The sequence below is a fragment of the Terrapene carolina genome, unplaced genomic scaffold (genome assembly GCF_002925995.2).
Source record: "Terrapene carolina triunguis isolate 2854851 unplaced genomic scaffold, T_m_triunguis-2.0 Scaffold95, whole genome shotgun sequence".
Lineage (NCBI taxonomy): Eukaryota > Metazoa > Chordata > Testudines > Emydidae > Terrapene > Terrapene triunguis.
In genome coordinates this window covers 24,651,004-24,664,306 of record NW_020664446.1, presented here as the reverse complement: position 1 = coordinate 24,664,306, position 13,303 = coordinate 24,651,004, and the positions used below count along the sequence as shown (strand labels likewise).

The 13,303-nt window shown below is 43.2% G+C and overlaps 1 protein-coding gene across 2 annotated transcripts in view; it reads right to left on the bottom strand.

The window, feature by feature from the left end:
- Positions 1-13,303, bottom strand: part of MGMT (O-6-methylguanine-DNA methyltransferase) — a 286,389-nt gene that overhangs the window by 219,797 nt on the left and 53,289 nt on the right. For both annotated transcript variants that reach the window (XM_026651164.2, XM_026651162.2), the window contains one exon: positions 5,352-5,491. In XM_026651164.2, coding sequence (XP_026506949.1) covers positions 5,352-5,491 — 140 coding nt within the window. The remainder of the gene's footprint in view (positions 1-5,351; positions 5,492-13,303) is intronic.

Genomic DNA, 13,303 nt, shown 5'->3' with positions numbered 1-13,303 from the left:
AGCTAAGCTAACTTTGATCTAAGATAGAACTATGGGCTAGCCCTGTCCACCTGAGGCCCTGAGTATGTACGAGTGGCCACTGCCCATGCTGCCACAGCTTCACTGCTATAGTTACACGAGGGGGAAATTCCCCTTCTTCTCCATATTATGTTGCTGAGGCAACAGGACTCCAGAATACAATCCTTTCCGTGTTCTTTTCCTACGGAAAGCCTGAGGAGAAGATAATCTAGAAAAAAATGGTACAAGCTTGCAAAAAATAGGCAGGTCAAGATACAGTGTGATATGTACTTGCACACCACAACCACAGCCAAGCTTGCCACCTTGAAATTAATGGTGATGAATCAATCAGTAAAGAAGCTGAGAATTTATCTGAGTTGTAGCACTCATCTTCCTATCCCATTCAGAAAAACAACAACAACAAAACCCAACAAACCTTGGGCCAAATTCTGCCTACCTTACTAAAATAAGTAGTACTATAGTGAGTACAGGCAAATGAGATTTAACACCTTGAATTAACTTTTTAATTTTTTTTTCATGTTAAAATGTATCAGTGTTTTTAAACATACCAAAAATTAATAAAATTGGCACAACATATTTTTATGGTTATAGCAGTTTGTCCTGTGGTGTGTGTTAAAATGCTAGTATAGTCTGGAACTCAACTCAACCAATCAGATTGTAGGCTTTTTATTTTCCATTTTATATACACAATCATAAATGAATAGTAATGAATGCCACATTATTAATGACTCAGAAGGCTCAGCATGTACAACCATATTTTCCAATCACACACTGGCAGCTTTTTCACACCATAAGTTTACTTCAAGGCATATTATATTGCTTTCCTTTATTTTACTAAAATCCAACAGCTGCAACCTTAAGACATTGCATTAACAAATTTGCAGGCTACATAACCAGGACTGCATGTTAAATGGTCTAGTAGCTGGGTGCCCCTTGAACAATTTTCATGCAGCGAACAAGGGAATTCCGTTAAGAATCTATGTTATTGAAACAGGAAAACTGTCTCCCTTCTTTGCCATCCTAACTACTAAGCTGAAAGTCTGTCCCATCTTCTTTCTAATATACATTCTGCTGTAAATATTTAGCATAGCGAATTACGAGGACAGGTTTTGTTATTGTTAAAGGACGTCACAAGTGCAACTCTCTATTAACTACAATGAAAATTTACCTTTCCAGCTGAGGAACAGGAAGGTAAGAAATATCAAAACTGACAGTCATCACAGATTTACAATGCAAACAAAAACAAACAGTAATTTCATAGTTTTACCAGGTTATTAAAGACAGATTTATAAAAACAAATACCAGTAAACCCAAAACAAATCAGCAACAAGTTTTTCCTAAAGACACAAGTGAACAGAATTAAACACATATTTCACTCAGTGGGGCTTTCCCTCCTCCCCCAACCCCTGCCAAAAGAGGAATCACACAAAAAACAACAGTCAATACACTAAAATAAAAATTGCTAAGTATTACAAAGGAAATAAGGCAAACAAGCGAACTGATACTATTACAAAGAAATATATATCATATTTGTTCTCTCTCTTTTTTTATCCAGAAGGAAAATTCATTATTTTAAACTAAATGTGTGAATTGTAAATATGCAGGTGCGGTAGAAAGGCACCATTTTATTAAATAAAAAAAACAGACTTTATTCTACATGTATCTTGTTCCATTTTACAAATATGAAATAGATGTATTTCAATTAACTTCATTAATCCCCTAATTGTGTTTATTATAAACATACAGTGTTCCAGAAACATTTACATGTCCTGTATACTTAAAACTCTGCACCTCATAGTATTGCTAAAACTTTCGCTGAAAATACAGTATTACACAAGCACTAAAAATTTAGCTATTTCTAAACCCAATTTCTATAGACATGTCAAACTGCTCATCGTGAGAGAAGATTTTGGATACAATTCTTATTACACAGACACCATTTTATATCAGAGCTATTCCACTGAATTCAACAGAATCTGTCTGTAACTTCACGTTTAGTTTGAAGAATAAAAAAGACAAAAACTGTTTGAGTTAGTGTATCTAATATATTACTTAACAAACAATATTTTCATGTTTGAATATATTTTAAAGTCACCATTCAGGTAAACAAGAATAATTTCAGCCAAACATAATATTTTTGAAAATTGATAAGCACTTGAAGACAGAAACTCAAATAAAAATGACTCTTCCCCCACAATAAAAACTGTTTACAGTGTGTGTAATGACCTCTGATCCTTGTATATCCACAACACTCTCAACAGTCTTTAAAAAAAATCTAACATTTAGCTCCGTTTCACTTACAGACAGACTTCTAGCAAAAACTTATTGAGAACTAGTCTTTACTTTGTTGTTTCTTCTTTTAATCGACCTTTTAGTTTTTGTCCTTAAATTTTACTATGAGCTATCACAGAATAGGTTGTAATCTCAGGTGATTAATTGCACAGCATTTTACAAGCTGTAAAACAGAGTAAGATCCCCACATACAAATTGTGCCATTGCATAGGCATTCTTAACAGATTTTCTAAGCTTCCAGATTGGTTTGACAGACTGCAAGTCCTAAGTATTTATATATATTTCAAAGGTTTACTTATTTTTGTTGTAAAAAAGCTAAAATCTATATTGATTGTAACATGCAATTCTACATGAAAAATCTCAATGACTGTGAAGCAGAATACCAATATTTATTACCACACTTGTGTTCATTATGGTTCTCTCTGACAGGGGTCCATTAAAATCAATTTTTATGTTTCTTATGTATTTTTTTCATCTAATGCTCTTGCCATTGTGTTTATTAGCCAGTTAAGAGAAACACTGGGCACTGTTGTTTTGTTTTTATTTTGTTCTGTCAAAAATAATGAGACCAGAGACTTTAACAACTATTCACTATCAATAAGTACAGGAGATTAAATGTTACATTTCAGCAAAAGCATTTAAGGACAGCTTTAAAATTTTTAGAACTTTACCGTCAGGAAAATATATCCCTCCTCTTTCCCTGCCTCCCCACTTTTTTTTTTTATTTAAAGTAAGAGGTTCTTCAGAGGAAGTAACCATAAGAAAGAAATTTTGCTTGCCATTTCTCGCCCACCAGAGCCACTAGTATGTGAGCTAAACACTCTGTTCAAAAATAAATTTATATAGTTCTTTCAGTATCAAAATCTCAAAGTGCTTTGTAAAAGTAGTAATTACTAAAGCCTCACAACACTTATGAGCTAGGGAAGCTTTCTTAATCCTTATTTTATACGTGAGAAATCTAAACCATAGAGATGAAGTGATTTGTCCAACATCACAAAGGAAATCAGAGAGCTGGGAAGAGAACCCAGATATTCTAACTCCCAGCCCTGTTTTTTTCAGTCACAAGGTCATTCTTCCCCAACTAGTAGGACAATGTCCTGACTGAACAAAAGGAAATACATTTAAAGTAGAACAGAGGAGGACTCGACCAAATCCTCACAGGAGAAGTTACTCACCATATAAGTGGAAACATTTAAAAAAAAAAAATAACACATACACTCTACAACATGTTGGGTTCATAGTCTTGATGCCTTATTCTGAAGTTACATCTTATAGCCTAGTTCATGGTCTACAGTCCGCTTTGCCTTCCACATAAATTCAATATTAAAAAGGTGAACACGAAAAATGGAATGCTTAGAATGCCAGGTCAGAGAAGATGTTATTTTTGCCAAGCGTGAACTGACATTGATAAACATGTTTGGGGGGGGGGGGGATGTTTGGATTAGAGACAAATAAAAATGTATTCTGGTTTTCAATTTTAAACTAGTATATGTATTGTGCATACACGAGTTATATATTAATATTACACAAATGTAAAAATGTATAAGGATAATAAAAATAGTAAAACACAAAAATGGGGGGCATACACAAATCAAAGAAGCATTTCAAAATGGAAAGAAATACAGTGAAAAATAAAACAATGAAGTTAGGAAGAGAAAAAAAGTGAACCAAACCAAGTCACTTCAGGAAAACAGACACCACACACATGTGGATGAAAGTAAAGGCTGCAACTTTGTTAACTGACTGAACTACTCGGCAATAATGATCCCACCCTGCAAGACACAGGGTACTGACATACCTTCTCTAGTCCCGTGTTGGATTTATCCAGGAAGTGACTCCAAAAGCCATAGAAAACCCGCTCTGGATCCCAATCAAAGTTATTACAAACACGTAAAACAAGTCAAGCACTCAAAAGTCATAATATACCAGAATTAAAACTGTCTGTGCAAATCTAATTCTTTGTGCATATGCATTATGATACAATCCTTTGTTATATGACCACATACTATTTCCCCCCCACATGGATGGTCAACAAAGTTTGTGGAGTCACATACTAATTCTACCATTTGAGCTAAAAGAGTAACTGGTAGTAGTTGTAGGCTGTTATCTTTTATACGTACCAGCTCCTTGAAGGGGACCCAACGTACACTTCTCCATTGGGTTACACACCTATTTGTGAGTCAGCAATAAAATGCTGGGTATCGGGATTCCTGAGTCCTATTCCTAGCTCTGAGATAGCAGCATGGTCCAAGATGGGACAGTGGTCTAATCTGTGACTATAGCAGCAGCATAGCCAAACACATTTTGCACATTTGTTTTGTGAGGCAGCACTGCTAAGGGGATAAGACTTAGGCACGTCATATTAGAGACCTGGTTTTATTCCCAGATAAGGGTATAATACCTCATTCAGTAATAAGGACTATGGACTGCAGAAATACTAACAGCAGTCTATAGAAGAGGTGAGCCTAGACATTATCACCTCCTGGATACAGGCCCTCTCTGTGTCTGTCTCTCTCCAACTTTTTTATGTTTTATTTCTACAAAACAAGTAGGGATGCCAATTTTGGTTGGACATATTCCTGGAGGTTTCTTTGTATGACATAATCTTTAATTAAAGATTAATCTTTAATTCCTGGAGACTCCAGGCTAGTCCTGGGCGGTTGGCAACCCTAGAAACAAGCCCTTTCAATTTTTAAGTTTCACTGTTTCTCCAAAGATAGTAATAAAGGCTGAGTAGAAACTGCCCACATAATTTAAACAAGTGCTCAAAATTTTAGAATTCGCTTGAAATAGCATTAAAGGTAGAACAGACATTCAGAGATAAACATGGATGGAGTAGGTAAATCAATTTCTTGGAGCTGCCATTCCTTTGGGGTAACTCAATGCTGATTTTGATTTTAAAATAGAAATTATTGTATTTCCAAATATACAGCTAATATAAATAATTAGGCATAGTTACTTTTTTACCAGTGGTTTGAATCTGAGAATTCTGTATTCAGCACCATGTACTTATGCACAAAATCAACAGGACACAAACGTACCTGTTTTGTGACAGAGCATTTTCCTTAAGTTGTATTTCATGTACACCTGTTCCACATCCAGATATTTCAATTCTTCCCACAGGGCTGTTCAGCATTACATGCATCTTCTTACACTGAGTTTTTCCATCTTTTAAAGCAACCTGTTCACAAGAGAATAATAAAATTGTAAAATGTGTGTATATTTCCCCCAAGGAGCCTGCATCTCAACAATCTGTAACTTTAAGCATATTTTGTGCAGTTTTGCAAAAATAATTTCTTTGAGGGCTTAAATAGAGAAAAATCCTAGTAAGCAACAACAAGAATACACACTACTTAAATTTACTCAAATTATATGCTGGTATTTTTGTCATTCATCCTACACCTGAGTAGTGGTAATTCAGTCTGTTATGAGAAGTCAACATTAAATAGCATCTACATTAAAATAATAAAAAATGTTAAATAATTCAGCACTGACCGCTTAAAAAAAATCACGTGGAATAGCAGTTTTATGGTTGATGTGTTAGTGAACACCTAAAGAAAGTTTTTTTACATTGATTTCAAAGAGATTATTATGACAATAAAGCATATTCACTGGTTTACAGTAGCAATATTATGTGAATAATAACTGCAGAAGCACATATGGAATGGCTGTGCTGGAAAAATCAATCACTGCTTAGTAAAGGACACACATTTTTCATTCCTATCATTAACAGTCAACTTTTTATGGCTACCAATAGAGTGTACTTCCAAATATGTGCCAAACATTTTTCAGTTTTCTTCAGGACCAACAATAACATTATACATTTCCTCTAAGCCATATTCATCTTTGTTCGGTTACAAAAATATTTTAATCAATAGGTATTTAGAGTGTACTATTTACACTTTAGTGTAACTAAATTAGATATAAGTACAATAGTGTTGCATATTATTATTAATTATTCTGCCACGTGGTAGCACCTAAAAGCCCACTGTACATACATAGAACAAAAAGATGATCTCTGCCCCAAACAGCTTACAACCTAAGTGTAGCAAGAATAAGATAAGAATAAGACTGACAACAAAAAACAGGTAGATATAACAGACAGGAGAAACATGAGGAAATAAAAATAATGAGACAAAACTGGTCAGAGTGATAAGCATTGGGCTTTATTGTGCCTTTGTTCAAAACACTTAAACCGGCAATGAGAGGAAAGTGCAAGATTCATGATGATGTAGATACCTGAAAAAAAGTGATGCCAAGAAGGACTAAAGTAATAGTGGATACTGCAATTTATTCGCAAGCATAAACATACATTTGAATATGCTTATATAAACACAGATACACAGACACAACCACACACACACAAAGGTATGGATACATATAAACTCCATTCATACTTCATTAGTCAGCTCCCTGAAAATCAAAAGGTTGCCTTAAAATACCATGAGGTTCTTTTTATTTGACTTGTGGCCTTTGAACATCTGATGTTCACATGTCCAAGCTTTGCTGTGCAACTATGAGAGCTATAACTCCCTTTTATTTTTTAATGAAAGCTGAGATTCTCATGTAATCACGGAACTCATATAGTGGTTTTCTTAAAGCCCCAACTCTTTATCACTAGATTTGGCAACACTGGAACCTGGGCCTGTCACATTTTCCCCCAACAACACAGGGAGTATAGTGGAATGAAGCTCTGCTCTGCTCTACCTACACTCCATGGGCACAGGATCCAGTAAGGACCTTTAAGTCAGTGATGGAAGTTAGAGATGCCTTTCAACATCCCTAAGTCATGCCAGGACCAGGACTGGCAACAAGAATTAGGGAACCAGAAGTAGCTCCCTGCCACTTTCACCTCTCGTATGTGCCAAGCAGAATCATGATGCAGAGAAAATCTGCCCCACAATATTCAGTTTGAGGCACCTTAGTACCAAGAAATGTTGAAAATCTGAAAAAACAGTTACCTACCATTCGTAGCTGCTGTTCTTCGAGATGTGTTGCTCATGTCCATTCCATTCTAGGTGTTCGCGCACCCATGTGCACAGTTGTCAGAGATTTTTGCCTTAGCGGTATCTGTAGCGTTGGCTGTGGCGCCCCCTTCAGTGCCATGCTCATGCATCGGTATATTAAGCGCCGCCGACCCTACACCCTCTCAGTTCCTTCTTGCTGGCAACTCCGACAGAGGGGCAGAAGGGCGGGTAATGGAATGGACGTGAACAACACATCTCGAAGAACAGTTACGAAAGGTAGGTAACCACTTTTTCTTCTTTGAGTGCTTGCTCATGTCAATTCCATTCCAGGTGACTCACAAGCAGTATCTATGGAGGTGGGCTTGGAGTTCACAGTCTCGCAGCTTGCAGTACTGCCCTACCAAAGCCAGCATCATCCCTGGCCTGCTGGGTAAGTGCGCAGTGGGACATGAACATATGGACGGATGACCAGGTGGCCACGCTGTAGATGTTCTGGATAGGCACCTGGGCCAGAAAAGCTGCCAAAGAGGCCTGCGCCCTGGTCTAGTGGGTTGTGACAATCGCCAGGGGCAGCACCTTCGCTTGATCATAGCAGAAGCGAATGCAGGCGGTTATCCAAGAAGAAATTCTTTGAGAGGATACAGGGTGACCTTTCATCCTGTCAGCCACTGCGACAAAAAAATTGCATCAACTTACAGAATGGCTTGGTCCTGTCAATGTAGAAGGTTAGAGACTTCCTAACATCCAAGGCATGCAGTCTACACTCTTCCTCCTTAAACTTCTGCAGCTTTGGAAAGAAGACCAGTAAGTAAATGTCCTGGTTTGAATGAAACGGAGAGACCACCTTGGGCAGGAAAGCCAGGTGCAGTCTCAGATGGACCTTGTCCTTGTAGAAGACCGTATAAGGCGGTTCCAAGGTGAGCACCCAAATCACAGAGACTCTACGGGCTGAAGTCACCACGACCAGGAACTCAACCTTCCAGGACAGAAGAAGGAGAGAACAGGAAGCCAAAGGCTCGAAAGGAGGACCCTGGAGCTGCGACAGCACCAGGTTCAAGTCCCATTGAGGAATGGGGTCCTTGACATGCGGGTAGAGGCTCTCAAGGCCCTTGAGGAATCTGCCCATCATGTCCTGGGCGAAAACTGGCCTGCCCTCGAACGGTGGATGGAAGGCCGAGATGGCCACCAAGTGGACCTTGATCAATAAAAGGGACAAGCCCTGGAGCTTGAGACGCAGAAGGTAGTCTAAAATCAGCTGCAACGAGGCTTGCTTGGGCCAGATGCCTTTATCCAAGATCCAACAGATGAACCGCTTCCACTTGACCAGGTAGGTCGCTCTGGTAGAGGGCTTTCTACTTCCCAACAGGATCTGTTGGACATCGACCGAGCACTGTTGCTCCTGCTCATTCAACCACGTAGCAACCAAGCTGTCAGGTGCAGCGCCGCCAGGCTTGGATGCAGAAGATTGCCGTGGTTTTAGGACAGCAAGTCTGCCTGAGCAGCAGCTGGAATAGAGTCGCCTCCAAAACGTCCAGCAGCTTGCTGTAATAGTGCTGGTGCGACCAAGCCAGTGCTATGAGGATCACCTTTACACTGTGCTGCTTGATCGTCATGAGGACCCTGGGGAGCAACAGCACTGGAGGAAAGGTGTACACAAGAGCCCCTGACCATGGGAGTAGAAAAGCATCTGACAGGGATCCCGAGTCCATGCCCCTCACTGACCAAAAGATGTGGCATTTCCTGTTCTGCCTAGATGCAAACAGGTCCACCTGGGGAGTTCCCTACTTGCGGAAGATGGAGCTGATCACCTCCAGAGGTCACCATGTGACCCAACAATCTCAGGCATGTGTGGGGGGTGGTTGAGCGGCTGGACTCACATGCACGAGATGAAGTCCACCATGGTTTGGAACAGAGTCTCAGGGAGGAAGGCTCTGGCCTGAGTGGAGCTGAGAACCACTCTGATGAATTCTACGCATTGCACTGGGTCAAGGTTGACTTTTTCTCTTTATTATCAGCCCCAGATTGTGACAGGTAGAACAGACCAGATCAAGATGCCTCTGCACCTGATCGCGGCACAGGGCCGTTATCAACCAGTCGTCGAGGTACGGGTAAATTTGGACTCCCCGATATCAGAATGGCTCTGAGGACCCCTTTTGCCTTTGAAATTAGGAAGTAACGGGAGTAGAACCCTCTTCCTTCCATGTTCTGAGGGACCTCCTCTACTGCCCCCAAGCACAGGAGGTTGCGACCTCCTGAACAAGGAGGTGCACATGAGAAGGGTACCTGAAGAGGGACGGGGAAAGGGAGTTCGGCAGTAAACCATAGAATATAGCCCAAAGAGACTGTATCGAGCACCCAACGGTCTGAGGTGATACGGAACATGGCCGACCGGAAAGGGCAGAGGCGGTTGAGGAAAGAGAGGGATGGATCCAGTAGTTTGACTGGGACGTTGTCCTCGGGCGCACCCTCACAACAGCTGCTTTTGGCCTCCCTGGTTTCTGAGAGGGTCAGGTTGTGCAGCTTGGCGGGAAGACGACAGATATCGCTGCTTATGCCCCTTGTCTTTGTCATTCCTCCTGTAGGAACCCGCTCTGGGAGTTCCCCAGGACCTAGATTGCAGAGGGGGAGCAGAAGAAGGACAGAAAGGCTTCATGGATCATTGAGGGGTGTGAAGGCCCAGGGAACGGAGAGTGGCTTGGGAATCTTTAAGGTCACGGAGCCTTGGGTCCGTCAGCTCGGAGAAGAGTCCCGTACCCTCGAAAGGGAGGTCCTGGATCGTGGCCTGCATCTCTTGGGACAACCCAGAGGACTGCAGCCAAGAGCTGCATCTCATGGCAACCACAGATGTGACCACCCTGACCACCCGAGTTAGTAGTGTCCCAGGCGAGTTGAAGGACTCCCCTGGTGACCGACGTGCCTTCATCCACCAGAGCAGCAAACTCCTGGGCACGATCCTGCGGGAGGGCCTCTTTAAACTTATTCAGGGAGTCCCACAGATTGAAATTATATCTACCAAGCAGGGCCTGGTGATTAGAGAGCCGGAATTGTAGACAAGCAGTCAAATAAACTTTTCTGCCAAACAAATCTAGTCATTTGGCATCTTTGTTCTTCGGCGTGCTGCTAACTTGGCCCTGTTTGTCCCTTTCGTTCACTGCGGACACAACCAGTGATGCCACAAGGAGATGCGTATACATATACTCAAATTCCTTTGCAGGGACGGAATATTTCTTTTCCACCTTTTTAGAGGTTGGCGGAATAGAGGAGGGGGTTTGCCACAACAACTTGGCAATCTTAAGCACCCCTGGGTGGACAGGCAATGTGACCCGAGCAGGGGTGGTGGCCAAAATGACATTGAAGAGGTCGTCAACCTCCTCTGTGATCTCCTCGATTTGCAGGCTTAGGTTCTCAGCCACCCTTCTAAGGAGGGCCTGGTGCTCCTTAAAGTTGTCCAGGGGACTGCTGGAGTGGGAGAGCCCAGCCACCGCCTCGTCCAAGGACAATGAGGAGAACTGTACTGCTTGAGGAAGAGCAGGCTCCCTCCTTGTCAGGGGAGGGCTCCCTAAGTGTCGGGGTCTGGTGTGCTGTTCCCGCATCTGACTTGGTACCGTGCTCTGACTGTGGCGCCGATGTTGCCATGGCTGGCTTCTGCGAGGCAGCCAGGGAAGGCTGGGAATACATATCCGGCATCACCAACACCCCCCCATTGGCTCCAGTACAGCCACAGGGTGGGCCACGGTCGCTGCTTTATTGGCACTGTGGCCAGTGCTGCGCTGGTCTCCCGCGTAGGTGGAGAGTTCCCTTTCGGGGCAAAGGGCAAAACTCCGGGTCCAACCCGGACCACTGTCCCTCCAGTGACTATGGTAGAGGTGTCAAGGCCTGGTTTTGTCTGCTGACTCTGGTGAGCAACCGGCGAGGTGAAGGCAAGTAGTGACGCCTGCCAAAGGAGCGGTACCAGGGTGACAGGGACCAGTGCCGTGATCCTGAGCGGCCCTCCAGGACGGTGACCGATGTCTAGGAGACTGCCTGGAGGAGAATGACTCGAGTCTAGGTGACCTGTGGCTGGAAGTTCGCCAGTACTGGCGGTACGGGGAAAGGCATCTCGGCTCGGGAGTCCCGCAACTAGTAGTCAGGGAGCTTGTCAGGGACCTGGGTCTTCTAGCTGGAGAGCTAGGATACCGTGCCAGGGTCCAAGGTCGCGGAGACGGAGACGTGCACCTGTGGTCTGGTGACGAGGGGTGCTCAGCCATTCTGTGAGGCTGCACTCCAATAGCCTTGCCCTTTGGTGCCAGGGCCATAGCCAAGTCAGCCACCTGGTGTGGTGCCTGCAGAGCTGGTCGGCTTTGCTCTTTAGCCACTGGTACCGCTTCAGGCATTGACGGCCCTGGGAGAAGCCAGGGACCCTTGCCACTTCCCAGGGTCGGCAGTGGATCCCTGGCCGGGTTGGGGAGTCCGACCTCAGTGGTACCCCCGTGAAGCCCCACAGTAGGTCCATGGCCTGACAAAGGTCCTTTGACCACAGGCCCCTTGTCCTTCGGTGCCAAGGGGCTCCTCTTCTTCTGGTGCTTCTTCGGCAGCAGCGAGGGGGAATGGTGCCAGGTAGAGCCCGGTGCCAGTGGTGTGCTTCGCACTGAAGCCGAAGTACTCAGCGTGGGTTCCACTGCGGAGCAGGGTGTGGGTTCCCCTCTGACGTGGGGAAAAGCGCAGCCTCCATGAGCGACTATCCCGCTCTTTTTGTGTGCGAGGGCGAAAGTTTTTACAAATACGACACCTGTCCTTTTTATGGGCTTCCCCCAAACACTTCAGGCAGCTGTGGTGGGGTTACTGATCAGCATTGGCCTGCTGCATGATGCACATGACTTGAAACCGGGAGAGCAGGGCATGCCCCACTCACGGATGAAGTCCCAGCCGGGATTCTAAGTACTCTGACTTAACACTACAAAGACTAACCAACTACTATTAAGTATGTACAGATTAGGTAGAACAAAGGTCCATGAAGAACCCCTAACGCTCTTGCGGATTGCAAGACGAGGTGCTCCTATCAACCGTCACAGGCAGTAAGAAGGAACTGAAAGGGCATAGGGTCGGCGGTGCCTAAGGCTTGGTCTACACTTACCCCCCAATTCGAACTAAGGTACGCAACTTCAGCTACGTGAATAACATAGCTGAAGTCGACGTACCTTAGTTCGAACTTACCTCGGTCCACACGCGGCAGGCAGGCTCCCCCGTCGACGCCGCGGTACTCCTCTCGTCTAGCTGGAGTACCGCAGTCGACGGCGATCACTTCCTGGTTTGACTTATCGCGTCCAGACAAGACGCGATAAGTCGAACCCAGAACTTCGATTCCCAGCCGCCGAACTAGCGGCTGGGTGTAGACATACCCTAATATACCGACTCATGAGCACGGCACTCAAAGGGGCGTCACAGCCGACTCTATGGACACCGCTAAGGCAAAAATCTCTGACAACTGTACATGTGGGCGCACACACACCTAAAATGGAATTGACATGAGCAAGCACTTGAAGAAGACGATGCCTTACATAACACTAAAATTGAAAAAACAAGCAAGGAGCAGAAGAAACTGACTTCTGAAGGAAAGATTATGAAAATGGCGGTATCTAGAATAACAAATAAGGAGAAGGAAGAGGACAGAGCTCTCTACAAATAGTTGAAGTACACAACAGATACATTGTTTATGGTTGTGAAAATCAAACAAGGTGACAACAAAGAGGTGAGGAAATTAAAAATTTAGATTAATTGCCAGGAAAAATATCCTAAAAGTCAAGTTTACTAGACTATGGAATAGTCTTCCAAGGGAAATGGTAAAAGCCCCACTGTTTGAGTCATTTAAAATTGGACAATACAAAGCAATTATTTATTATTTTTACAGCACATAATGTGTGCTAGACGACATCGGAAGGAGTCCTATGCTGACAGCAGGACGATTAGATTTTCTAAAAGGTGTTTTACATTTCTTCTTTCAATTATACCAAAATCTCCTAACATACTCTACAGCAAGTGATCCCTGG